The 27,947-nt window shown below is 43.9% G+C and overlaps 7 protein-coding genes across 8 annotated transcripts in view; 3 read left to right on the top strand and 4 right to left on the bottom strand.

Annotated features, from left to right (window-relative positions):
• Positions 1-1,667: 1,667 nt before the first annotated feature.
• Positions 1,668-2,306, top strand: LOC6053091 (glutamyl-tRNA(Gln) amidotransferase subunit C-1, mitochondrial). Its single transcript, XM_001869205.2, has one exon. The coding sequence runs from the start codon at positions 1,768-1,770 to the stop codon at positions 2,287-2,289; it is 522 nt and encodes a 173-aa protein (XP_001869240.2). The 5' UTR covers positions 1,668-1,767; the 3' UTR covers positions 2,290-2,306.
• On the top strand, positions 2,298-3,469 carry LOC6053090 (DNA polymerase subunit gamma-2, mitochondrial). Its single transcript, XM_001869204.2, has 2 exons — positions 2,298-3,081; positions 3,139-3,469. Exons 1-2 carry the CDS (start codon positions 2,298-2,300, stop codon positions 3,420-3,422), a joined length of 1,068 nt encoding a protein of 355 aa, XP_001869239.2. The 3' UTR covers positions 3,423-3,469.
• On the bottom strand, positions 3,384-5,129 carry LOC6053092 (origin recognition complex subunit 5). The gene is made up of 2 exons (XM_038248136.1): positions 4,333-5,129; positions 3,384-4,271 (listed from the first exon to the last, which is right to left on the bottom strand). The coding sequence occupies exons 1-2, from the start codon at positions 4,962-4,964 to the stop codon at positions 3,455-3,457; spliced, it is 1,449 nt and encodes a 482-aa protein (XP_038104064.1). The 5' UTR covers positions 4,965-5,129; the 3' UTR covers positions 3,384-3,454.
• A 6,782-nt stretch (positions 5,130-11,911) lies between these two features.
• LOC6045226 (DDB1- and CUL4-associated factor 6) overlaps positions 11,912-27,947 on the top strand; it is a 20,758-nt gene continuing 4,722 nt past the window's right edge. The window contains exons 1-2 of one of the 2 annotated variants that reach the window (XM_038256501.1): positions 11,912-12,099; positions 26,214-26,670. In XM_038256501.1, the coding sequence (XP_038112429.1) occupies positions 26,556-26,670 (115 nt within the window). In that variant the 5' untranslated portion in view covers positions 11,912-12,099; positions 26,214-26,555. Of the gene's footprint in view, positions 12,100-26,018; positions 26,150-26,213; positions 26,671-27,947 lie in introns of those variants that run through there. The other variant, XM_038256505.1, reaches the window with a different exon arrangement.
• Positions 15,956-17,839, bottom strand: LOC119770798. Its single transcript, XM_038266311.1, has 3 exons — positions 17,742-17,839; positions 17,319-17,658; positions 15,956-17,269 (listed from the first exon to the last, which is right to left on the bottom strand). Exons 1-3 carry the CDS (start codon positions 17,837-17,839, stop codon positions 15,956-15,958), a joined length of 1,752 nt encoding a protein of 583 aa, XP_038122239.1.
• LOC119770795 lies at positions 17,850-19,810 on the bottom strand. The gene is made up of 2 exons (XM_038266306.1): positions 18,848-19,810; positions 17,850-18,749 (listed from the first exon to the last, which is right to left on the bottom strand). Exons 1-2 carry the CDS (start codon positions 19,808-19,810, stop codon positions 17,850-17,852), a joined length of 1,863 nt encoding a protein of 620 aa, XP_038122234.1.
• On the bottom strand, positions 19,810-21,796 carry LOC119770791. Its single transcript, XM_038266299.1, has 3 exons — positions 21,226-21,796; positions 20,393-21,166; positions 19,810-19,970 (listed from the first exon to the last, which is right to left on the bottom strand). The coding sequence occupies exons 1-3, from the start codon at positions 21,794-21,796 to the stop codon at positions 19,810-19,812; spliced, it is 1,506 nt and encodes a 501-aa protein (XP_038122227.1).

The raw sequence follows: 27,947 nt of genomic DNA, 5'->3' as shown, positions 1-27,947 counted from the left end.
AAAAGTTAAATACCCAAAAGCAGTTTTTTATGTCTCGATTATCCGTACATTTGATTATCCGAAATTCGATTATCGAAAGGTTCCTTAGGAAGTTCGAATAATAAAACCTTTTTTTTTTCTTTTTTAATTTATTATTTTAACATCAGATTCGAACTCTACGACTCGAGTGGAGTGAATGATTGCCTGTTACATTATCAAAATCAAATTCGCCACCATCTTGAATGCAGCAGTTTTATGTTCAAAAACAATCAAAGTGTTACTTAAAAAATCAAAAATCATGTTTAAAATCAAAATAAAAAATTAAAATCGAAAAGTACCTTTTTATGTAACGTAATTTTTTTTTAAAATTTTAGCCATTTTTAGCTTAATTCTATGTGGACAGTAGGGTGGTCCAAATCCGGACTTCCTCGGGGCTGGCTCCTGGAATCAAAAATTGACCCATCATTAGGCTAAATCCCAAATTTTGAGCACATTCTGGCCACGGGAACCCCTACTTCTAATTGCCTAAAATTTGTCTGGGAAAAATCGTCGAAATGTAAGGAGAAAAAGAACTGTTTCAGTTTTGTAACTGTGGAGGATGCAATGGTTATCCGATTTTTACCATTTTTCAGATGTAGAACCTTCATTTTTTTTATTCATAAAAAAATAGAACAACTTTCCTTAAGAAACCATATTTTCAGGTTTTTAGCGCCCAAAACTGACCATTGCACGTGCATTAAAAAATAATTGTTTCTATGTAGCCCTTTAGAGTCGGTCGCACAAAAATTGTCAATTTTTGGCGCTAATAACTTCGCGGGGAAAACCCCTGAAAATATAGTTGTTCTTAATTTACTATGGCGCTAGTGTGGAATAGAAAATTGATTTTTTTCAGTAACACATTTTTAGGGTCCCAAACAACTCCCCAAAATTTGGGAGCGATTGGATAAGCCCACGATTGGCGCAATGCGAATGAAATTTGTATGGAAATTACTATGGGGAAACCTGAATTTTCACATTTTTGAACTTACAAAATACATGTTTTATAATTTTATGAAACAGACTGAAGTGCGTAAAAAAAGATACAGAGTTTTCAAATGTAGTGTATTGAAATAATCAAATCAAATCAATCAAATTATTCGCTCTACAGCATTGCCTTGGCGTTCTCGATTGCGAGATTCCTACTCGAAATTAGGTGTCCGAAGGCTTGATTGTTGACCCCGGGATTCTTAACTGACGACCTTTGGATTGTTAGTCCAACTGCCCTACCAGCGACTCCACTGAGGCAGGACCCAGGGAGACGACTCCTCCATCTGGACTGAGTTAACGACCTAACATCTAGGTTAGACCGGGGCCAACATTTACTTCGTCGTCCGACGGAAGAGGCGTGGTCAGACAAATCTAGTCTCGAAAAATGCTGGGATTGAACCCATCAAGCCGACTGGGTGAGAGGCAACCACGCTTACCGCTACACCACGGTGTCCGGTGTAAATCAGTATCCCATATTTTCTGCCAAGATTGCCAAATTGTTACCGTTTCTCTAAATACCTGAGATTATTAAATAATTTTACGACTTGCGTAAAGTTCTATAAAACTGGCAACCAAGGCATCACGAGCAGCATAAATTTGCGATCCACAAGTTCCACACAACAGAAGGAACTCAGCTCTCGCACGTCAGGCGCGTGAGTGACTCATGCTGATTCTTCTCTCGCGCATCACGCAACAATCAAAACAAACCTACATTCAGCTTATCAATCCCGTGTTCCTTCGCAGTCCGCCTGCTCGTGTGACATGATTAGAATTCCGTTCCGTCTACGACCACCCCCGGGACGCACCCTCCACTCGCTGGTGAGGACCTTTGCCTCAACGAAACCGGCCGATTTAACCGGGACACAAGAAAAAAACACCCGGCTAAAGATCAACTTCCACGAGCTTAAACATCCGAGCAAGGTTCCCCAGCGGCCACACAAGTCGACGACGACGGTTGGTCAATCGACCCCCACCCGCATCCCGGTGGACGCTCAAACCGTGCAGCTGCTGGAGCGGTTAAGCCTGGTGGATCTGGACAGCGCCGAGGCCCACCGAACGCTCGAGGACGCAATCGAGTTTGCGTCGCAGATTCTGTCCGTGGACACCGAGGGCGTGGAACCGCTGTACACGGTGCTGGAGCGGGAGCGGTTGACACTGCGCGAGGACCGCGTAACCGACGGGAACATCCAGCAGGATGTGCTGAGGAACGCACGCGTTACCGAGGAGGAGTACTTTGTGGCGCCACCGGGAAATATTCCGCTCGAGCAGGAACCGAAGAAGTGAGGGCGGGGATGGTTGGTGGGGGGATTGTGGGCTTCCGGCAGCTGCTGGAAGCTTGTAGGGATAGTAAATTTGTAGCTTTAGGTTTGGGGGAGAATGTAGTGGACGGTTTTAAGCTGAGCCCGATTGGACGAATGTTGCGCAATAATCTGAGAGATGAATTTAGACGAGGGGAAGCTGGAACAGCGGTGTACGAAGGAAGTTCCGGGATTCCGATGCGGGAGAACCTGGGCTTTGTAAAGGAAACCTTCGATCCGAATGTACCGTTTGGAGTTACAATTGAGGAGCGATTTGCGAACGGGAAGGTTCCGTTGAATGATTCCTTCAACTTGAATCTGGACCAGGGTCACACGCTCTCCTGCCGATACCTGATCAACCCGTCGACCTCCAGCGAGTTCATGTACAAAGTCCAACGGCAGCGCAAGATTTGGTGGATGCGGTACGCGTGCGATCCGGGCCGGTTCTTCATTTCGGACCCCCGTCAGGACGCGGACACGCGCGTTCAATCCGTCGCCATCAAGAGTCGCCTTGGCGGAGAGGAACTAACGTTGGAGCAGCTGGAACTTGTTCCGGCGGACGCCGCTGCCCTCGAGGAAGAGCTGGGGGATTTCCGGATCAAGGTGGGCCGAACCAGCAGTAAAAGGATCCGGCCCAGTGTGCTGCGGGTGCGTCAGTGCGTCGAAGTGGCCACGCTGCAAGTCGTGCTGGATGCGTTTGAAAGTGGTGGCGATGCGAGCGTGAGGATTCACCGCAAGTTGGCGCCGTTCAAGTGTGGCATTGTGTGTCTGTCCGACGGTCAGTACTGCGTTCTTGCTTCTGATGTGAGTTGCAAATTATTTTTCTCTTTTCCAGACCCCGCCCTGATGCCGGAGTTGCGCGACCTGGCCAAACACCTGTGCAACGTGCTGCGCAAAGCGAACCTTCCCGTGCTCGACTGCTCCGAGCGTAATGGCGGTCGGTCCCTGGCCAAGCAGCTGCACCACCTCGACTCGATTGCCGTCCCGTACTGCCTGCTGCTGCGCGACCAGTGTCTCCAGAATGGTCTCTTTCAGCTGCGGTCTCGCGACACCACCCTCAGCGAAACAATTCACATCTCGGATTTACCGCAATATTTATTGAAAATAGTAACAAGTTGAGTTTAATAAATAAAAAAGACACGCACGCAAGCTTAGAAGAAATCACACAGGTACTGTCTCACGTTGAAGCCGACCATCTTGCCGATGTGCACGATAAAGTCCATCCCGACGGTGCACTGGAGCCGTGCGCTGCCGTCCATGATGGTGCCCTCGCCGGAGGCAAAGTTCAGAAACTTGAGATGAATCAGCGTTGAGATTTGCGCCAGCAAGTTGCACGTCAGGCCGACCTTCTCGTCCAGAATGGCGTAAAAGATGGCCAACAGCCGGTCGATGGTGAACGCCTTCGGTCCCAGCTGGGTGGCCATCTTTTCCGACACCTTGGCCTTGGCGTTGACCGTCTGGAGGCGCTTCTTCTGCTTGCCATGGTATTTCATAAACAGTCGTTTGTCCTCCTTGGCGGCATTGTGACTCGCGAGGTACGCCGCAATCAGCAGGAACTTGGCGTAGAAGGGCAGTTCCAGGTTTTGCGCCAGCCGCTTCATCGTTTGCATCTGCTCGACGGACTCCGAAGACGTCTGACCGTCGACGGTGGCGGGACGCAGCAACTCCTGGTTGACGTTCCCCATGCGCATGTAGATTGTTCCGAGGGCAAGTTTCATGGTTTTCGAAATATTACGCCAAAGCCGGGTCACGTCGTCCGCGGCAATCGTCCCATCCAGCACCGGTTCGCAGTACTTGTGGAAGCACTCGAGCGCAACCAGCTGCAGCTCCTTCAAGTCACGACACACCTTGAAGAACACGTTCAGAAAAATGTTGAGATAATTTTCGTAGAAATCAGGCTTCAGCATCTCCACAATCTTCAGGCGTTTATCAATTTCCTCCTCCGACAAGTTGGCATGCTTGTTAGACCTAAAAAATACAACCAATCAGTATCACATATCCCCAAACAAAACCCCAAAATAACCCTTACTCCAACTCCATCCCTAACTGCTCCCGCACCGCTTCGAAATCGTTCATCAGAATCACCAGAATGTCCTTCTTGCTGTACTCGGCCACAAACAGCTTCACCACCGGCGCGAGCCCCGTTCTGACAAAGTACTTTTCAAACGGCAAATCCGACACGAGCAGCACGCACACGTTCAGTCCGGTCACCTCCGGCAGCCGCAGCAGCATCGGCAGCACGTTGTGGTCCATGTCGCGAACCCGTTCGGCGTTCTCCAGCACCACAATGTAGCTTCGCGAGGGCGACAGACGCGCCAGCTGGGCCACAAAGTCCTTCATGGAGTCGACGCTGGCCAGCGAGGCGTACGCGTTGGCCGCGCACGGGACGTGACCGGTCAGCCGGTTCAGGATGGTTTCGAACAGGATTTTGTTGGTGTAACACTCGATCGCGCTCAGGATGGCCCAGCTGGTGGGGGTGGTGGAGGAGTCCAGCAGGGGCAGGAACGCCTGCAGGATGCTGCTCTTGCCGGTGGAGGTGTGGCCGTAGAGGTAGACCGCCGGGGGGAACGGGTCGCCGTCGCCAAACAGTTGGTACAGCTTTTGGATGAGAGCCTTGCGGCAGGGGTATCTGGCACTGATAACTTGCACTGCTTGGTCCATTTTTCGTTAGAATTCTCGCGAGATGTAAAATCGCCCAACGGTGAATGTTATGCGGACTGTTTACATCGATTTATGCTGCAAACGGTTTCGCGCGCCTTCTGCAACATATGATCCACACTGTTGGCGTTTGGTTTACACGCTCAATCGAAATAATTCACATAAATTTCAATTTTACATTTTTTTTTCTTTCAAATGTCATTGGGAGCGTTCTATTATTACGTAACGCAGTAGGGGAAGAGGGGGGTCGGAGGCCGTGTTACGCTCCTAATAAAATTTTTGAAATTTGTATGAAAATTTTGTTACGAAAGGAGGGGGAGAGGGGGCCTAAAATTCGATTTTTGCGTTACGTAATAAAAGAAGCTTCCTTGAAGTGCAAACATAAATCAAACCAAAATTTTGCGATTGAGCAACTATAGAGTTATCTACGTGCGCATGTATTGCGTGTACGTACACGAAAAAAAGTGAGGTTAAATTTTGTACCAGCCAGCAAAACAAATGGTGTGCTAGTGTGTGTGAGATCGGGCTTAGATAGCTCTATGGTCCCCTTGGAACGAGCTGTCAGAGAAGAAACTTTCTGTCAAGCAAAACCGTGAAACTGAATTTGTCAAAATTCGTTTTGAAATAAAATATCATCCTCTTGTGGTAGTACATAGTTTCATCACAGACAAACAGACGAGACTCTTCATACAAATTATTTTCAAAATCCATCGTATTCAATAAACCCACACGCAGAAAAATAAGGCATATTTGAATCAACAAAACGTTTTGTTGATTTGAAAATCAAGATTTTTGTTGAATCAACGCTAAACGTCAAAGCAACTTTTTCAAAACAACAAAAGATTTTTGTGGAATTGAGAAAATCATGGTTTGTTTCAACGCAAAATCTGCGTTGATTATATTCAACAAAAATTTTGTTGAATCAAACCTCGTACAGGCTGATTCTACAAAATATTTTTCTGCGTGCATCAAATCACGGCGCTGTCTGGTGAGCAACAGCCGAAACACAGCCTAAACATACCCTATACTTAGAACCGCACTGTATCGAGAAATTAAAAGTGAGAGTGTGTGTATGCAACATTAGGGTGTAATATCAAAATCGATTTTCCAGCACCAGGGTGGATTGATATGCACGGTGTCGTGCTGAAGTCAAAGGAGGTGGGTATCAAGTTGTCACCTAGCACGCATGTTTTTCAGTGCCTATGGTGATGCACGTCATTTGTTTATTTTCATGTGCTTACTTTTCTGGTAAGCACGTCACAAGACAAGCACATTACTGCACGTGTGCTTATTTGAAACGGATTTTTTTCAAATTATTTTAAAAGGTTTGTTAAAATATTGTTTTCTGTCATGGGATCAAATAAAAAAAAGCCTTTTTTCAATTTTAGATACTGTATGAAACAAAAGGCAACTCCAGTTATTCAAGAACAAGATGTTGTGAAAATAAAATCCACCCGGAATTACAGGGGGATGTGGTTTACTGGTTGCAGTGGCTTGTTGTCGGCAGCGATAATCCGGTATTCAACTGCCGTGTGCAGCGCCCTTCGCTGACCTTTGTGAACTTTGTGACCGGCTTCGCTTCCTCGGCATCATGCCGATTTCGGGACTAGGAACGACCAACAGGCGCTGCGTCTGAGTTCCTCTCCTTGGCTGTTTTCGAGCCCCAGTACCACTGTTTCGAGCGTATCGAGGGGCCATCTTTTGAGGGTAATGCCTGGCGCGGAATGTTGCTTAACGACGGATTGTGGTCCAATTATTAATAGAACCAATCCGACCATTCCGGGACAGAGCGGGTGTTCACGTTACCTAACGATGGCAAGGGCGGTTGCTAATGTTACCCCTAATCGTTCACTTCCATCAAAGAGATGACCTATTTTTAATATCTCCATCCGGAATAAATGAAATTGGTTGGTTAACAGTTATCATTTTATTAAAAAAATAAAACTGGAATGATCCGTGTTGAACTGGAACCATAGTTTATCAATTCCGTGGATTAGAAAAATATTTGAAAGATATTTGGGTTCAAAAACAATTTTTAATCATAGGCACGGGAAATCATAAGCACCGCGTGCTTAACATAAGCACGAGCACTGCTCGTCAATATTTCGCGTGCAGAACCAAATCAAAGTACACCAAGAAAATTCATGTGTGTCTATCAATCAACCCTGTCCAGCACAGCACTTTTCCAGTTCTTTTGGGGTCCTAAACAACCCCAAAGTTTGAGCATGATTGGTTTAGTCCTCACTTTGCGCAAAGCGATTCAATTTTCCATATAAATTTGTATGGGAAAAACCATTTTTTTGAATTTTGATATTTATAAAATCCACGTTTCAAGCTGTACTAAATCCGGATTCATATTCGGATGCTCTGAAAGGTGCTCTACAACTTTCCCGAAGAGAGTATGGTGCTAGCATGTCCCTGAAAGAAGATACAGCGTCCTCAAAACTCGTCTAAAACGTGATTTTCGAGCAAAAACACGTTTTAGACGAGTTTTGAACACACTGTATCTTTTTTTAGGAGCAAGTTAGCACCATACTCTCTTCGGGAAAGTTGTGAGCACCTTCCAGAGCATCCGAATATGAATCCGGTTTTAGTACAGCGTGAAACGTGGATTTATAAATATCGAAATCCAAAAAAATGGTTTTTCCCATACAAATTTATATGGAAAATTGAATCGCTTTGCGCAAAGTGAGGACTAAACCAATCGTTCCCAAACTTTGGGGAGTTGTTTAGGACCCCAAAAGGAACTGAAAAATTGCTGTGCTCGCTAAATTTGGACAACTTTATTTTTTTCCATACAACCATATAAGGCTTTCTAGTCAGAAATTTACCAACACATTCAAAGTATGTTTACATCACAGCTGGACGTTTGTTTGCATCAGGTTTCCTATCTCTTTCTAGCAAAAGTTTTTGTCAGGCGACTTCTAGCTGGGTTTTGACTCACCGCCCGATATGTCAGCAAACATATTTCGCAGGGCTGTGACAGCTCGAGCTCGGTCTTTGTTTGCATCAGGACACTGTGACGAAGAGTTCGTCATTTTTGTGTTAAACTATATTTTTTCACTGGGGCTAGAAAGCCTTATTACACCTAATGCAACATGGAGTTAAATTTTTCAAAGTGCCATGGTAATCTTCACAGCAACTTCACAGAAAGTTTAACTCCATGTTGCACACTCTCTCACTTTTAATTTCTCGATAGAGTTATCTACGTGCGCATGTATTGTGTGTACGTACACGATGGATTTTAGGTTAAAATTTGTACCCGCCAGCAAAAACAAATGGTAAGCTAGTTTGCGTGAGATCGGGCTTAGATAGCTCTATTGTCATGTACCTGTCACTATATGTGTGAGACAATCAAGCCACGTGCTAGCAAATGCCACCATCGAAATTATATTATTGTTTTTGACCAACCAGCAGCATCTAGGACTAGATCTAGGACGAAAAATCCTAACCAAATTGTTCCATAACTAATTTGCCCTTCTCATGCGCACGATATTGCTAGAGGTGGCCACAAAATATTGGATCGCATCAGGAGGCTTCAATTCATGATTTTACCACTGCATTCTTCTTGGAGATAACCTCGGAGGTAACATTCTCGCGGTCGGAAAAATCGGACAATGTGATCTCCGGCCGCCACCGGAACAATGTCGCGGCTTTCCGCGATCATCTGCTCAACCTGGAAGAGGTATGAGCGAAGGCAATAAACGGAAAGAGCCCAGGCACGGCTTTGCTGTGACACCCGCGGGAACGCCTCAACAATGCTTCAAACCTAGGTGGATGCCGAAGCTAAGTTGCATTTGACATAACCGTTTTCGGCTCGTTTTTGAAGGGCGATGGTTCGGAACTCGAATGTCACGTCTGTTTGTCTGTGGTTTCATTTTGCTTTGAAAAATCAGCTCTAAATTTGCTTCTAAAACAATAGGTCTATTCCCGTACTGCAGAATTCTGCAATTCTGCACAAAAACGGCAGTAGAGCGTTCCCGTACTTTTCTGCAACAAAAGTAACTTTTCTCTCAGGCAGAAATTCTGCAGTGAGAGAGGTAGAAGTTGCAGCAAAACCGTTCCCGTACTTTTCTGCAAGCTCTCTTCTCTTTCTTGTTGAAAAGTTACTGCAATTTGGTGTGATGGATGTTGACTACACGCTTACATAAAATCAGCAAGTTGGGTGAAATTAAGCATTTTATTATAAGTTGTAATAAAAATGTATTTGAGTTATTTTTTTATGTCTGGTTTTATTGAGAACGATTTTTCATATAAACGATTTCAGGCTTAGTTCATTTATGCAAATGATATAGCGATTTTTTAGTGTTTATATTTTTACCTGATAAAAAATTGATAACTTAAGCCATAGTATTACAGCACGGCTAGTACCCCAACAAAAAATTGTACTATAAAAACAAATTGTTTTTAAAAACTTTTAAAAGACACATTTCTTTTCAGTTTAATAATTTCAAATAAATATTTGTTTATGAATAATTTTTGATCTTCAATTGTTTTTGAATATACCTCGGAATATACTAAATATGTGTGTTAAATAACAGGTAAATTTAATTGGCAAATTATAAATTAAACCTTTAACGGTGCTACCAGCTTGTATTCTTATATGAACCAAAAAAATGTTATTTGTCGAAATGAAAATTGTTAAATTTCTAAATTCTTAAATTCTTAAATTCTTAAATTCTTAAATTCTTAAATTCTTAAATTCTTAAATTCTTAAATACTTAAATTCTTAAATTCTTAAATTCTTAAATTCTTAAATTCTTAAATTCTTAAATTCTTAAATTCTTAAATTCTTAAATTCTTAAATTCTTAAATTCTTAAATTCTTAAATTCTTAAATTCTTAGATTCTTAAATTCTTAAATTCTTAAATTCTTAAATTCTTAAATTCTTAAATTCTTAAATTCTTAAATTCTTAAATTCTTAAATTCTTAAATTCTTAAATTCTTAAATTCTTAAATTCTTAAATCTTAAATTTAAATTCTTAAATTCTTAAATTCTTAAATTCTTAAATTCTTAAATTCTTAAATTCTTAAATTCTTAAATTCTTAAATTCTTAAATTCTTAAATTCTTAAATCTTAAATTCTTAAATTCTTAAATTCTTAAATTCTTAAATCTTAAATTCTTAAATTCTTAAATTCTTAAATTCTTAAATTCTTAAATTCTTAAATTCTTAAATTCTTAAATTCTTAAATTCTTAAATTCTTAAATTCTTAAATTCTTAAATTCTTAAATTCTTAAATTCTTAAATTCTTAAATTCTTAAATTCTTAAATTCTTAAATTCTTAAATTCTTAAATTCTTAAATTCTTAAATTCTTAAATTCTTAAATTCTTAAATTCTTAAATTCTTAAATTCTTAAATTCTTAAAATTACGTACGTTTAATTTATACGCCATCTTGAATCATAATAAACACACATTTTTTAAGGCATATTTTAGGTTAGAAATTCAAATTTAGAGGATTTAGAGCATGAAAATTTTGACTGAAGAGCGAGTTGTGGCGCTATAACCACGGCAAATAGAGTCCAGGGCATTCGTGGAAATACAGTGTCCCATCCCAGAGGGTCCCGGAGTACCAAACCTTCTTACCATGGTGCTCCCAACGAATACAACCAAAATCTCGGAGCGTATGGTGGTGTGTCCCCACGCTTCTTCCTCCCCTGTCGATTCAGAATTGTGTTGTTGTTCGAACACTCAGTGCTCAAACTCAACCCAATTACGAGTCATCTCTGCGATACGGCTTTACGCAGTAGGCCTGGCCGCTTTAACACTTGTGATGTTTCAATGCATTTTAATGCAATGGCGCACTACAAATGTTAATAAATGACAAGAAGAGTGCTAGGCGTCATCTAACCTAAGGCACTCTCCAGGATCCCTTCGAAAGATTGGCTGCGCTAGGGTCTGATTAGATTAGATTAGATTAGATTTAGAGCATGAAAATTTTGACTGTTCCTATTTTATTTATTTTTTAGCTTTAAAATTTTTGGTTTACAGATTTTTTTAATTTTACTTGTATTTGAAATTATAATTTCTTTAAGTTTTTTTTTATTTCTCAAATATCTGATTTAATGTTTTTTAAAGCTTTCATATTTTTAAGTATGGATTTGTTAATTTCCAGATTGCTTAATTCATTTTTGATTTTGTGATCATTTTTATTTGTCAATTTTACTTCGTCACCGTTGTTCTTTCATGTGACATCCAGTCATAATTTATTTATGTTATCCTGAATAATCTTTTAAACATTCTGCTATTAAACATGTATTTATGGTTCTATATAAAACCTTTGTTTGTCTTTTTTTTATCATATTTATTAAACGTACCTGCCACTCTCATTTGTAAAATTGTTTACCTAATGTACAAAATTTGAGTTGTTTCTAATATTAATTTCTGCCTTAGCATAATTAATTTCTAGTTACTTAATAATTAATACATCCTTGATTTTTTTAATAAAATGTTGTGCTGCATAAAACAATAATGTCCCAGTCCTAGAGGTATACTTCTTTCAATTACTTTTTTTGTCAACCTTTTTTAATATTTTGAAATAATAAAAAAATAATACCCAATTTGAGTAAATCCACTCAACTGTGTACAATGTTGCAGAAAAAGTACTGGAACGCGCTACCCAGGCAAAATTTTTGCCGCTTCTCTCCTTGCAGAACTTCTGCAAAAGAGAGAGATGAAGAGAGCAAGCTGAAAAGTACGGGAACGTACTGCAAAAAAGTGACTTATGCTGGCTGCAGAATTCTGCAGAAGCTGCAGAAATTCTGCAATTCTGCAAGTACGGGAATAGACCTAATGTGTAATATTTACAAACATACATTGGCCCATTTGTATTGTTTTGCTTGAAACCAGCATCAAATTTCAAACTTATGCCACTCGGAAGATTTGGCAACCTTGCTGTCATGGCACTCCCCAAAAGAAAAACATTCGTCTTGAGATGAGTGCCTTTTGTCAAAAAATCTCTCAATCAGCTGTCGATTCTTTTCCTGTTGTTCGGACCTGAAAACTTTTAAATTCTATCATAAAATTTACGATAAATTGTGTAAAAATCAGTATTTTAACAGTGTTCAACGGCCATCGTAGCAGCTAAATTAGTGTTTTAAACCGCCAACAAAGTTCTAGTCGATTAACTCATCAAGGTAAGGAAAAAGTTTGATTTTTTTTCCAAAATCGATCAATCTTCGAGATTTTCGCAGCTCGGTAACCCAACCAACAAAGGAAAATGATAAAAATAAACACACAAGATTCAAACAAATCGATTTTACTGCAGCAGACAGCCTATCGAAGGGCGTTAATTGACTTGTTGGGAAATACTTAGCGAACAGATTAGTGTCTAATTATAGCGCCCAATTCCGTGAAGTCGGAAAAGTTTCTGGTGCCGTGTCGGGGGTTGGGAGGGACGCATCAGTGACCTTCACCCTGGCTCCTGGTGCGTATTTTTCGCTCGTAGGTTTTTGGCAAATATTACTTCAACAAGGCCATTGCGAAAGGGCAAGGTCGTTCGTTGGTCATTAATAGAATTTAAGAAAATAAAAGTCACATTTGCGAATTGCATCGAGAGGATTAACTATAAAGCATCTAGCTCTGCGTAGTACATATCTACGATCTTGAGATTTTATAGTCACATTTATCTTTCTCGTAGAAAGTAGAAATTGACTAAGCGTTATGTAGGAGATTGCTGCCCATAATTGAAAATTCGGCTATTATGCCGAATCAAGTATTCCGAGAAAAACGCGTTTTAGTGTTTGTCACAAAATCTCCTTCAAGGCAATTTCCCATAAGAGTGGCATATTAGCCGTTTGGTTTTCGCATCGGCAGCCAAGTCTAAACACTATTTCACTAAAATTCAAGTTCCAGAAGATGCGTTGGAACATCCTCTACCACCTGGTGCTAATATCTCGTTTTTGCCAAAAGTGGATATTAGCCCTTTTTTCAATGGTGGGTAGATTGGGGTACCTTGTTTGATGTTCCGATGTAGTTTTGCTTTGATCAAGCTCATCAATTTTGTATATTAGAATTTCCAACGTGAAGCCGATTTTATTTACATTGCTTAGTCCTCTCGCGGAAGACAACAGTCACAGGTACGCACACTCTGTACCTGTTGTACTTCGACCGCGGCACCGTCAAAATCCAAGACCTGCGGCGAACTAAGGCGTTGGACGGTTTTTGGGTAAACTGGCGGTTCTACTCAAAGAACCCGTCGGACGCAGCACAATGCCACCGTTGCCAGAAATTCGGCCACGGCTCGCGGAACTGCAACCTCCCGCCCCGCTGTGTGAAGTGCGGTGAATCACACCCCTCTGAGGCGTGTGCACTGCCGTGCAAAGCGGACTTGGGGACAAGGCAGAGCAAACGAAGGCGCGCATCAAGTGCGCCAACTGTGGAGGTAACCATACCAGCAACTACCGTGGATGCAGCGCAAGGAAAAACTACCTCGAGGAGCAGGAAAAGAGGAAGAAGAAAAAGCAGCGGCGTCCCACCCACCTCAGCAAAGTACGAGCGTAACCGTGCCGGCAGCTGATCATCGTACGTTCTCAGCGTTCCCTCCTGGATGAGGGCGATCGTTCGCCAGCGTGGTCGCTGCCGGCAGTGGCAATACGGCCCGGCAAGAAGTTACCGGGAAAATCTCTTTACCCTGCCAGAGTTCTTTGCTCCTCAACAAAACTTATTGTATCTTTATTATTCACCAATAAAACCGAATTAAAAATTGAAATTTACATTGCTTAAGACCAATGCAAATATTTTTGAAAGTTTTTGTCCATCGGCTCTGGCCAGGATAGGAAATTCTTTAAAAAATTACCAATTCAATCAGAACAGCAACTTTCTGTAGTAATTAGGCCTCAGAACAACCCCTTTGGGAGCAATCGGTGCAGGGAAACCCAACTTTTTTTTCTATTTGATTTATTTTTTTGATTTTCATTGTTCTTCCAATTGGGAAACAAATACAATAGCGGTCGAATTGCGAAAATTTTCTAATTTTTTTCCGAAGAAAGTATGGTTCTATCTTGCTCCTGGAAAAAGATATACAGTCCAGACTAGATTATTCGAAGCCTCGATTATCCAAAATCAAAAAATCAAATTATTCGCTCTACAGCATTGCCTTGACTTCTCGATTGCGAGATTCTTACTCGAAACTAGGTGTCCAAAGGCTTGATTGTTGAAGCAATTGCAAACCTCTTTTTACACCTAAGCTTCCATCCACCCCGGGATTCGAACTGACGACCTTTGGATTGTGAGTCCAACTGCCCTATCAGCGACTCCACCGAGGCAGGACCCAGGGAGACGACTCCTACACCTGGACTGAGTTAACGACCTAACATCTAGGTTAGACCGAAGGCGTGGGCCGACTGGATGAGAGGCAACCACGCGTACCGCTACACCACGGTTCCCCCCCTCGATTATCCGAAGCCTCGATTATCCGAAGGTTTGTATGGTACGTATTTTTTTTTATTTTCTTACTGTTAACATCAAATTCGAGTTCTGCGACCCTATTTTAGGCAAATTTGAATGGTTGATTGTCTGTAAAATTGAAAAATGCATTTTTCAAAATTTCATCGCCGCCATTTTGGATTCAAAAATTCTAAATTAGTTTAGGGGACATACTAAAGCTCAAAAATCGAAAATAAGACAACAATATGACAATTAGATTATCCGAAGTGAAATTTCACCAAGGCCTTCGGATAATCGAGTCTGGACTGTAGCATTTTAAAAACTGGTCTAAAAAGTATTTTTTACATTTTAGACCAGTTTAGACCAGCGTCCTGTATCGTTTGCCAGGAGCAAGATAGGACCATTCTTTCTTCGGGAAAAAAATGAAATGCTTTGCGGAAAGTGTCCGAGCAACGTAGCCCAGTGGTAACGCTTCCGCCTCGTGAGCGGTAGATCGGGGTACAAATACCTTTTTCTTTTGCAATTGCGAAAATATCCCATTCCAGAGTATCAAAACTTCTTAGCGTGGCGCTCTCAGCGAATAATTGCCTAAAACCAAAAACTTGGAGCGTTGGGTGGTGTGTCCCCATGCTTCTTTCTCCCATGTAGATTTTAAATTATGTTGTTGTATTGCGCGTATTGAGAAAATATCAGTTTTGGTGATTTTCTTGCCGGACGGGGCAAACAACGTCCGTTGTGCGTCCATCCTACCCGGTACAAAGACTGCAATCCACGGATACTACTAAGCTGAACGCGAAGGCTGCAGAACCTCTGCGTCCGGCTCGAAACTCAGAAAATCGATGGCAGGACCAAAAAGCCAACGCCAGCCAGCCGAACAAGCCCCCACGATTTTCTCAGATTGTCAGTTTCTGTAAACAATTTTGGTTTGCCTAAGCCTACTTTCACTTGCCTTCTATAGGTTTTTCCGTTGCGGCGATATCTTTCTGCGGCGATTAATTGGAGCGCAGGATTCTAATTTTTCTCGAAATTATTAATACAAATCCCCACTGTTTGCGATAGATGCCACTGCACAGTGGTCCAGATCGTAAAATTAAGTGGAAAATGGATTTTCCGAAAAAATTTTAAGTTTTGGAGCTTTGGTGTCTTCAGAAGAGTTGTTGCATATGGAAAGGGGCAACTTTTGGTTTGGTTGAAAATTAGGGTGGTTCACGATTAGGTGATTTTGGAAATCTAACTTTACAGGAATATTTTGGGAATTTTTCGTCTTCTAGAAAGTTGATGGGCTTGCCAGTCCAAGCAACTTTGTCGAAGATATCAAAATTTTATCTCGTAATCTACGCCTTCTACGACCAAATTTATAGAAAGCATCTGAGCAAACCTTCAAAATCAGTTTTTTAACGTGGCTGTTCGATAGCTCAGTTTAACACTTTTAAAACCCGCGAGAAAATGGAGGGGTTCTGACGGGAGAAAAACACCGCGCGACTTGTCTCAACAAAGGTTCGGTTTATTCTGATTTTCTCTGCTTACAGGGTTGCCAGAAGGGCTATCAAATTTGTCTGCCGTTTTAACGGGCCAAGAAATAAAGGTGCAAACAAAACACAACATCTACTTTTCCTTGGGCAGTGTGCCCAAACATTCTCCCCCCGTTGAGGCGTCAGGCTCAACCGAAGGCATCAAAGCAACCTTGGTGATTGCTCGCTTGAACTCGCTCGTTGCAGTTTTCACTGTCACCACTCTGACAGCGCCGTCTTCTCCGGGGTGTGTAGCGACGATCCGTCCGCGCCGCCACTGCTGCGGAGGCAAGTTCTCGTCGATCAGCAGGACCAGCTCACCAACCTTGAACTCCTTGACTCCAGCGTTCCACTTCGGTCGTCCTTGCAGCTGATGGAGGTACTCGCCAGACCATCTTTTCCAAAAATGTTGCTGCATGTACTGGATGTGTTGCCATCTGCTAAGACGTCCGACTTTCTCATCCGCGTACGACGGTTCCGGTAGAGCCACTCCAGACCGGCTGATCAGGAAGTGCGACGGCGTCAGCACCGTCAAATCGTTCGGGTCTTCAGACATCGGGCACAGGGGCCGGGAGTTGAGGATGGCCTCCGTCTGTGCCAGGAACGTCGTCATCTCCTCGTACGTGAGCTTGGTCTCGCCGACGACCCGCTTCATGTGGTGTTTCATGGACTTCACTCCTGCCTCCCAAATCCCTCCGAAGTGGGGGCTTCTCGGTGGAATGAAGTGCCAGCGGATGCCCTTGAGACTGCAAAATTCCTCCAGCTTGTTCTTGTGCAGTTGACTGTTGAACAGTTCTCGAAGGGCTGCAAGCTCGTTGTTGCCACCGGCGAAGCAAGTGGCGTTGTCCGAATGGATGTCGCTGGGGAGCCCACGTCGGCTAGCGAATCGCTGCAGCGCGGCGATGAAGTTGTCGGTTGAGAGGTTGGTCACGAGCTCGAAATGGATGGCCTTCACCACCATGCATACGAAGACGACCACGTACGCCTTCTGCAGCCTTGATCCTCGTCCTCCGGTCTTCAGCATGAACGGACCAGCGTAGTCGATGCCCACCTTGGAGAAAGGTGGCGCGGGGTTGATCCGGTATCCTGGTAGGTTGCCCATAAACTGACTACCAGGCTTTGGGTTCTGTCTGCGACATATTTGGCACTTCGTAACGACTTGTTTGATCAGCAGACCTGCTCGCAAGGGCCAGTAGCGTTCGCGAACGATGGCCAACAGTCCGTTTTGGCCAACGTGGAAGTTCTCTTCGTGCAGCTTGCGAACCAGGATCTTCGTGACGTGGTGGCCGTCAGGTAGGAGCACCTGATGCTTGCCGTCGTAGGGTATCGCTGAATACTTCAAACGGCCACCGACTCGGATGAGACCGTCCTCTCCAAGGAACGGCGCCAGATTGGACCACGAGTGTTGCTTGTTGGAGTTCGACCGCAGCAGCTTCAACAGGTCACCGAATGCTTGCTTTTGGACCACCGCAAGGATGGTTTTCTGCTCGGGCCACCTCGTCCGCCGAGATGCCAGATGTTTCGCGCCGCTTGTGCACCGCCAGGTTGATGTAGCGCTCGACGTACACCCACGACCGCTGCAGTCGTCGGTAGTTGCTGCATCTCGTAAAGTCGATCGCTGGTTTCGGGTTGACGACCGTCAGGACGATCGCCGGCTTGAGTTCTGGTAGTTGGGACTCGTCGAACGGCTCGGACAGGTCCTCTGGTAGCTGGTGTTCCCACAACTCAGGTGCGCCGTCCTCCCAAAGCTCGTGCTCCAGCAGGTCTTCCGGCAGCGCTCCCGGGAGAGCACATCGGCTGGGTTGTGTTCCGATCGGATGAAACGCCACGTGAACTCTCGAGTCAACTTTTGTATTGCGGCTACACGGTTCGACACAAACTGCTTCAGTGCCGATGGAGGTTTCTTGAGCCAGCACAGAACGATCTTGGAGTCGCAGTGAAGCACCACGTCGTCGAATGGAACTTCCAGGGCGGCCATGACCTTTGAGTCAACTCCGCCAACAGTTTTGCGCCGCACGCTTCCAGCCGGGGATTGTTTGCTCCTTGAGTGGAGCCACTCGTGATTTGCTGGCAGCTCGGCACACGCTGATCTCGCCGCACTTGTTGACGCTCCGGATGTACAGCACACCACCGTATGCTCGCTTCGAGGCGTCCGAAAAGCCGTGGAGTTGCACGTTCACCGCATCCGGGGCGATCAGGCATCGCTTCTTCCGCATCTTGCTGATAGCTGGCAGCTGCACTCGAATCAGCCTCCACCGCAGTGAAAGCTCGACCGGAAGTGGTTGGTCCCAGGTTAGCGCACGAACCCAGACGTCTTGCATCACCAGCTTGCACAGCGTGATTATCGGCCCAAGGAAGCCGCAGGGGTCGAACAGGCTGGAGATCTCCGACAGCACGATTCGTTTTGTCCATTTTTCGTTGATGGGTCGGGGCACTCGAAAGACAAAGTAGTCCTCGAGCGGGTTCCAAATGAGTCCGAGAGTTTTAATTGTGTTGTTGACATCGGACTCCCCGAAATCAACCTGTTTCTCGTGCAGCTCAGCTGGAATCGCTTGTAGCACCTCGGTGCTGTTCGAGCAGAACTTGTGGACGCCGAACCCTCCTCGGCGCAGCAGCTCCGTCAGTTCTTTGTAGATTTGGACAACTTCGGTGACGGACGAACCACCGGTCAGGAAGTCATCAACGTAGCTGTCCCGCTTGACCACCCGCGCCGCGAGCGGTAGATCCTTGCCTTCATCCGTGGCCAGTTGAACCAATGCCCTTGTTGCGTGGTGAGGTGAGCTGGCGAGGCCGTAGGTCACCGTCTGCAACTCGTAGACCTTCAGCTGTCTGTCGTCATCCAACCACAAAATCCGTTGATACTTGCAGTCGTCTTGGTGCAGCTTGACCTGCCGGTACATTTTGGGATGTCGGCAGTCAGCACGACCGGGTGGGTGCAGAACTTCAGGATGATCGACAGAAGGTCGTTTTGCACTGTTGGCCCAACATCCAGAGTATCGTTCAGCGACAGACCAGACGTGGTCTTCGCCGAAGCGTCGAAAACGACTCTTGTCTTGGTGGTCGAACTTGAGGCCTTGTACACCGCGTGGTGTGGGATGTAGTAACCTCCGTCGTTCACGTGTTGCACTTCCTTCATGTGGCCCAGTGTGAGATATTCGGTTAAGAACGCGGAATACTCGACACGCTTGGCTGGGTTCCTGGCCAACGAGATCATCAACTTGTCCAAGCGCTTCCGCGCGTTGTTGTACGAGTCGCCCAGTTGACTCTTCTGGTTGTTGAAAGGAAGCCGGACGACGAACCGGCCTTCGGCATCTCGGGAGTGGGTGCGCTGGAAGTGTTCCTCGACGGCAGCCTCAGCTACGGTCAGGTCGGTCTCTGGGTGGACGCACTCGATCTCCCAAAACTTCACCATCGTCTTGTTCAGCTCCTCCTCGAAGTGGTTCAGTTGGCACACACGCGGGCATGGTTTGGCCTTTCTGGTCGGTACCGCTCCTCCTAGGACCCATCCGAGTTCCGTCTCGGCCAATGTTGGCGCGTTGCGGCCGGTCTTGACGCGACCGCTCTTGACCAAATCAAAGAAGATTTCGTTGCCGATGATAAGGTCAATCTCTCCAGGGGTGTGGAACTTTGGGTCAGCTAGTTGCAGTCCTGGCGGCAGGGGCCAGGCTGCGACGTCGATCTCAACCACGGGTAAGTTCGACGTGATGCGTGGTACGACCAGGAAATCCAACACGGGTGAGGCGAAGGCGTTGACGCAGGACTCGATCTTCGTGGACAGCAAGTACTTCACTCGGGTCTGGATGTCGTTCAAACCGCTCACCGGTAGGTCCACGCGATCCATCTTCAGCTTAAGCTTGTTCGCCAACTTCTCGGTGATAATGTTGCTGTCAGACCCCGAGTCCAACAGCGCACGACACTTGACAGTGGAATCGGCTTGGCCGATCACCATCACTTCCGCCGTCGACAGCAGCACTTGTGCTTCGCACCGCCGACGTTTGCACAGAGGGACACCGCGCTGCTCTGCTGCGCTGGAGCGGTTGCTGGACCGCCCGCTGGAACCGAGGGTGCCACTGGCAAGCACTGGCTCGATTCTTCCTTCTTAACTTGACCTTTTTTTTTTTTTTTACTGTGAACAGACACGGACCACTGCGACACTTGCGTATCTATTGTAGTATGTTCTGTTCTCATGTTTTCTGTTTTGCTGCTATACACAGCCTGCCGAACGATCGTCTTCCGTAGCGCTATTGTTTGAGCGAGACAGTTTTGACGAATTATTCGAGCAGTTGCCCCTCTCATTCCCCAAACCAATCACTCAATGCCATGCCACACGAGCACGAGAGACCGATCCGAAGACGTGGAGATGAGCGAGATTGAGGAAATCTCGTTTATTTTTGACCCATCTAGAGATCGTTACCGATCATATAGCCCAATCTTCAGCTCGAATTTTGCCTGAGAGCATGTGACCGAGTCGAAAGTAGCATTTGAAGCTCTTCTCTGTGTATTGCTGCAGAGTTCTTCAACGCTCCTTGACCTTGGTTGCTTCGTGTACCACTGTCGTGCAGGAGACTGTGGTGCTTGCGGCCGCAGCCTTGCACCTTGCACAGAGTCTTGGACTCGCAATCACTCACCCGGTGTCTCGCCTTCAAGCAGTTGTAACACAAGTTTGCCTTGGTGGCAACGGACTTGCGCTCCGGTACGCTCAGGTCTCTGAACGTCGAGCACCGGTAGATCGGGTGATCCTCTTTGCAGTGGCCACACACTTCCGTTGTGGCCTGCACGAACGACTTGAGCAGGGGCTGGGCCTTCTGTCCGAACGCTTGGCGTTGCTTGCTTGGGGCCACTGTTGACTGCTGCGCCGGTTGCTGCTGGGAGCGATTTGTGCGCTGCAGAACACGCCCACGTTCCCGCAGGAACTCCATGAACTCCTCGAATTCCGGCAACGCTCCGCTGCCGATCTTCAGCTCCCACTGCTCTTGCGTCTCCTTGTCGAGCTTCTTGTAGATCACGTTCACCATCACTAGCTCGGCTAGCCCTTCAACTGGATACCCGTGACCAGCCAAAGCTTCACTGTGCTTCGCACACACCTCGACCAGCTTGGAGATGGACTTGCCGCGAGTCTCCTTGGCGACTTTTGGGCAATCCAGAATGGCGTCGATGTGCGTGTCCAGAATGAGGCGTTTGTCCTCGTATTCGTCCTCCAAAATCCTCCAGGCCGCGTCGTAATCGTTATTATTTACGACGTCCTGGTCGATCTTGTCCTTGGCGTCGTCGACGAGCGCATTTCGGAGGTACAGAATCTTCATGGCTGGGGGGTCGTTCGTGTAACGAGACATAATGCTCTGGAACAGGTTCTTGAAACTGTACCAGCCCTCCGGTTTGCCGTTGAAAGTAGGGAACGGAGCTTGCAGGTGCGGGACCGGCGCTGGGGCTTGATGTAGACAGGTTGCGGAGGGGCAACTGCGGCGGCGGGTGCCTTCGGCAGTTCCAACAGCTTCGTGGTGAGCTCCGACTCGGCGATCCTCGCTTGCAACTTCTCGTACACGGTACTGTGCAGCTTTTCAAACGCCGCGTACTTCCCACGCTGCTCGGCTCTTCTTTCCTTTGGCAGCAGGACGATGATGTCGGAGTAGTTTTTGTCGTAATCGTCCGCGCTACGCCGCAGCGTCTCCTCGTAGAGCTTGAGCAGGTGGACACTTACTGTCACTTCCTCCAGCGAACCTTTCATCCGCTCCAACTTCTCGACGAGCATGTCCCGCCGATCCTCCAACGCTTCCAGGTTCTTCTCCATCCTGCGCTTCTTCTGCTGGGCTTCTTGTTCGACTTTCTGCTGTGCGACGGTTTTCACCACGCTTCCTTTGGATCCCGTCAGAGCGTCGAGAATATTCCTCCTCGTAATTTCGGACGACACTCCCGTGGGCGTCTGCTGGTCGCTCATCCGTGCACACTTTTGCCTCTTCAATGGCCACTTTTGTTTTCTCGCACTCACTGGTCTCGCGCAGAGACGGACTTTGTTAGCACTTGCCAAGATGGCGTCCTTTTCGACGTGCCACGGGCACACACGCACACACACTACTGCAGCCGATCGCAACCGGCGTCAGTTTTCCACGCCAAAATGGCGACCACTTTTTCCATTTGTGCCACGGGCACACACACACACAATTTTGGTGGCGTAGCGCCGACCCCAAACTTCCGTCCAGTCGAGCGTTCTCAACTGGTTCTAAATTTTCCGTGCCACGGGCACACACTTTCTTGGTGGCGTAGCACCAACCCAAGAGTCCACTTCGCCCAAGATGGCGACTTCCCGGAACTTGTGCCACGGACACAAGAACCGACTTCACTTTGGCCGCAGCCGAACTTAGCACCGGGCTAATCACTCACGAACCGGGAACCAGCTCCAAATTCTCCGAATAATATCCGGGAGAACGGACCAAAAAATGTTCGATAGCTCAGTTTAACACTTTTTAAAACCCGCGAGAAAATGGAGGGGTTCTGACGGGAGAAAAACACCGCGCGACTTGTCTCAACAAAGGTTCGGTTTATTCTGATTTTCTCTGCTTACAGGGTTGCCAGAAGGGCTATCAAATTTGTCTGCCGTTTTAACGGGCCAAGAAATAAAGGTGCAAACAAAACACAACATCTACTTTTCCTTGGGCAGTGTGCCCAAACAGTGGCAATTCAGGGTTATGTTTTAGAGAAAAGTGGTATTCGGGGCACTTTAGAGCTCTAAAAACAAACATTTTTATTATCTGACAAGTCAATTTGGACTTAAGGGTCAAAAGTTACAGCGATTTTAAGGTAAAAAAGATGCAAATTTAAAACTTAAATATCTCGAAAAGGCGCAAGCCAAATTTTAAGCACTAGGTTGCATTTAAAAGAGGAGATCCAGCACTACAAACGCTGAAAAAATCTCAGGGTGTTTTTCTTTAAACTCGAGATATCTTTATTTAAAAAGTCTAATTTACAAGGGAAAACCTTATGGGACCATTTAACGAATTTTGAAAATTTTCCAATATATGTTACATTAATTTTGCCTGAATCTGAATCTGCCCCCAGAAGTGTCGAAAATCGATTTTTGGTCATATTTTGGGTTTCCATGTAAAATTATCATTTAAACCCAAAATATGACCAAAAATCGATTTTTCGACACTTTGGGTCAATTCTGAGGGCAGATTCAGATTCAGCGGGCAAAATTACATGTAAAAACATATATTTGGAAAATTTTCAAAATTCGTTAGGGTGGTCCGATATCTCGAGTTTAAAGAAAAACACCCCTGAGATTTTTTCAGCGTTTGTAGTGCTGGATCTCCTCTTTTAAATGCAACCTAGTGCTTAAAATTTGGCTTGCGCCTTTTCGAGATATTTAAGTTTTAAATTTGCATCTTTTTTACCTTAAAATCGCTGTAACTTTTGACCCTTAAGTCCAAATTGACTTGTCAGATAATAAAAATGTTTGTTTTTTAGAGTTCTAAAAGTGCCCCGAATACCACTTTTCTCTAAAACTTAACCCTGAATTGCCACGTTAAAAAAACTGATTTTTGAAGGTTTGCTCAGATGCTTTCTATAAATTTGGTCGTAGAAGGCGTAGATTACGAGATAAAATTTTGGTGTCTTCGACAAAGTTGCTTGGATTGGCAAGCCCATCAACTTTTAGAAGACGAAAAATTCCCAAAAATATTCCTGTAAAGTTAGATTTCCAAAATCACCCTAATCGTGAACCACCCTAATTTTCAACCAAACCAAAAGTTGCCCCTTTCCATATGCAACAACTCTTCTGAAGACACCAAAGCTCCAAAACTTAAATTTTTCGGAAAATCCATTTTCCACTTAATTTTACGATCTGGACCACTGTGCACTGACGTATAACCAGCTCTCAGCTAATAAATCGCCTCATGGCAAGTGATCGTGAATCCGTCCGCTCGACCTGATTGTCATCCACCATCCGGAAGTAGATCTTTTTACACATTCCACTGGCCCTTTCTCTTGTGTGGACTGGGCTGCGAAGAGGTGTCTCGGCGTAGACACCTTGCAAATGAAAGAAGCATATCGATTTAAAATACATAGCAAGTTTTATTTTTTCAAAAAGAAACGCAGTACGAAAACAAATTAACATAAAAAGTCGAGTGGAACTGACAGCAATGAAAAGCGGAAATCAAAACGGTTACTGCGATGGATTGAAAAAATGCTTGCGCTCTTATCTTAAAGGCCCCTTCAAGATAATCACCAAAACTGATTATTTCTTAGGAAACCGGCTCCGTGGCTTAATGGTTGCGGCTTCTGCCTCGAATGCAGAAGGTTCAGGATCAAATCCCGGTCGGTTCCCTTGAAATTTGGAATCAGGAATTGAACTTTAAATATGAACAAAAACCTTTAGGTGGGTGGGATTCGAACTCACACCCTTTGGATTGATGGTCTGGGACGCTAACCAGTCGGCCATCATGGAGTTTAATGCTCTTGAACTGAATTGATCCGTAGTGGCGAAATAATGTCACAAGGTATAACATATCAATCCATTATATAACTACTAACACCGTCTCAAAACAGCCCAGGGCCATCTCATATACTCATGAACTGGACGAGGGAGTCGTGGATTGCCTGGCCCGAGTCATCTGCATTACCGATCTTTGTCCGTACAATTTCAGAAGAAATCGTTAGCCAGAGAAAGGTATTCGCTTCAAAGGTTCTTGAGATATATGGTGGTTACTAACCGAACCGTCTCAGTTGAAATATACTGTGGTCATGGCCAAGTCCTGCCAAGACGGGGGTTCAAATACATACATACATACATACAAAACTGATTATTTCTTAGGACGCGCAATATGAACACTCCGTTCTCAAACACAACCCACTTCAACGAATTATCTCTGCGGTAAACTTTACGCAGTAGGCCTGGCCGCTTTGACGTCTATGATGTTTCAATGGCGCTCTCAAATGTTAATAAATGACAAGAATAAGGCTTGGCTTAATCTAACCTAGGGCTTTCTCCAGGATCCCTTCGCAAGATTGGCTGCCACTAGTGCCACTGATTAGATTAATTAAGAATTTAATTGGTAGTTTTTATAACTTTTTAACTGTCCAAATCAAAACCTAAAATTTTACCGAAGACTCCGCTTTCAAGATACAGTTTTTTTTTTTGAATAAGTTTCATCCAGTTTTTGTATGGACTGCTGCCAATATTAAATAAAGACATGTATACTGCCGTTCTACGCATAATTGTCCCATGTCATTTTTTGATGATTCTGACTTTTTATCATTTTTAAGTTTAGTTTTACATTCAGAAAAACACATAAAATCTAGTTCAGAAAATCATTGAAAACAACACCAAGTCTGTTTGTCCCATCGTTACACTTCTACGCATAATTGTCCGCCAAGTATTTTCTATCACGAAATAATGAGTTTTACTAAGCATTTTATCTTGTTTACCTGTTGTATTGCAAGAGAATCACAAATAATACTGATAAACTGATAACTGGGGCAATTAGGGACATATAGGGCGAATAGGAACCCACGGGACAATTATGCGTAGAAACACAGAAATCGATCTAAAAATTTCAATCGCGTTTTTCTCAGTTGTCCTTTTTTGAACATGGGACAATTATGCGTAGAACGGCAGTATATGGGCGAAAATATTCACAAAGTTTCATACAAATCAAAAATAAAAGAAGTAATCGTTGCTGCAAGTTTCAGAGAATTGCTCAGCACAAATTCAAACCCTTTTCCCAATAACTGCGGCGCCCTCACTAGCAAAGATAGATTCGCCACTCTGGCGCAAAATGATCACTTCGATAAACCCCAAAAGAACCATAACCATCTCACACCTGTCTCCAAATTCTTCTCCTGTGGAGCTATTTCGGTGTCCGGATCCGTCTTCTCAATCAACCTAAGGGAAGGGAAATTTCCCAGCTGGCCCCGTCTTCCGTGAGAGCGCGAAAAAAATAGCGCACTTCTAAATTTAGCAGCATTCCCTCCACTTCCCTTGCAAGTTTGAATGGGTGGGGTGGCGCGGGACATGACCATAATGACGGGGACGCCCGCGACGACCGCGACAGCGGAATTCATTTATCTCCCAAACGCTGAACATTTTGGCTTGGCTGTTGGCGTTGGCACTCTGACGTCGCTGTTTACATTCCTTAAGCTGACGACAACGCCGACTTGGCTTGGTCTCGGTCAGTCTCGGTCTAGAAGCTGGGGTGGAAATAAGTTGGGGATTTTGAGAGAAGCAAAAAGCGCGCGACGCGACATTGAGACATAACATTTAATTTCAGCATCTTACCTGTGTTCGGGAGCGGAGGTGATATTTCAGCGAAGATTTGTAACGATTTCTTGTTTTATTTTCAACCAAATTATCTTTGTAGATCACTCACCCTTGGACCGAACGGCGATCTTCCAGTATGCTGTTGGTAATTCCGACTGGTGCTGCTGAGAAGCAGTTTGGACCAGTCGCTGATCTCGGATCTTCGTCGTTCCCGTTTCCGGTGCAGAGCAACGTTTAAAACCAGCAAATCATCAATTTGAAATCGAGTGCGAGTTTCTCAGATATTGCAACGCCCTTCTGTTGTGTGAACCCGTTTGTGATAAGATATCAATCAGCGCCTAGATATCGAACGACAAAACCAAACCTGCCTAAAGCTTATCGGCTGAGCGGTTCAGTGTCGTGAGCAAGAAATCAAAAAAATAAAAATAAAGAAACTCTAGTGATGAAGCCGGAAGACAGCCGGCTGACGGCGACCAACAGCGTCTTCCGGACGCTGTACGGCGGCGGAGCGAACCACGGTGAACGGTACGGGTCGCGGCTGGCCGGCGGAACCAAAGGTAAGAAACAGGGCATGGCAGTGAAAACGGTTTCGACACTTTGTTGAAGCGAGCGAGCGGAGCGCGCGTGCTGAAATAAAATGTACAATTTTGACTTTTTAAAGGCAGACTCTTGCTGTGAGTATTCTGTTGCGCAGTTTCAAAAGGGCACAGAACGCGCGTGATCGTGATCGGGAAGCGATATCAATTAACACGTTTGGTCAGTTTGGAAGGACAAACAGTCTACATTCGATAAATCGGACAGTTTAAACAAATTTTGGCAATGTTTGAATGATTTAATCCGATTTTTAATGCCATCTTTCAAAAGTTCAAAAGTATTTAGAAACAAAAAAATTAAAAAAAAAAAAAAACATAAGGATTCTAAAATGTTATTTTCAAAATGAAAAACAAGAACCAAAATAATTTTAAACTTGAACAAAATATACTTAAGAAGTGTAAAAATCTAGGGATTTAAACATTTTAAATACAGCTCGTACTCGATTTGAAGAAGTCCTCGCAAAAATTCGGATTATCGAATCATTTTTTAATTTTAAAATTTCTCTAACTCAAAATTTATTAAATTTCTCTAATCAAAAATATGACTCCAAAAGTTCAAGAATTTAAGATTTAAGAATTTAAGAATTTAAGAATTTAAGAATTTAAGAATTTAAGAATTTAAGAATTTAAGAATTTAAGAATTTAAGAATTTAAGAATTTAAGAATTTAAGAATTTAAGAATTTAAGAATTTAAGAATTTAAGAATTTAAGAATTTAAGAATTTAAGAATTTAAGAATTTAAGAATTTAAGAATTTAAGAATTTAAGAATTTAAGAATTTAAGAATTTAAGAATTTAAGAATTTAAGAATTTAAGAATTTAAGAATTTAAGAATTTAAGAATTTAAGAATTTAAGAATTAAGAATTTAAGAATTTAAGAATTTAAGAATTTAAGAATTTAAGAATTTAAGAATTTAAGAATTTAAGAATTTAAGAATTTAAGAATTTAAGAATTTAAGAATTTAAGAATTTAAGAATTTAAGAATTTAAGAATTTAAGAATTTAAGAATTTAAGAATTTAAGAATTTAAGAATTTATAAATTTAAGAATTTAAGAATTTTTGAATTTTTGAATTTTTGAATTTTTGAATTTTTGAATTTTTGAATTTCAGAATTTCTGAATTTTTGAATTTCTGAGTTTCTGAGTTTCTGAATTTCGGAATTTCTGAATTTTTGAAATTTTGAATTTCTGAATTTCTGAATTTCTGAAATTTTGAATTTCTGAATTTCTGAATTTCTGAAT

This window comes from Culex quinquefasciatus, chromosome 1 (genome assembly GCF_015732765.1).
Source record: "Culex quinquefasciatus strain JHB chromosome 1, VPISU_Cqui_1.0_pri_paternal, whole genome shotgun sequence".
Lineage (NCBI taxonomy): Eukaryota > Metazoa > Arthropoda > Insecta > Diptera > Culicidae > Culex > Culex quinquefasciatus.
This window is presented reverse-complemented; position numbering and strand designations above follow the sequence as displayed.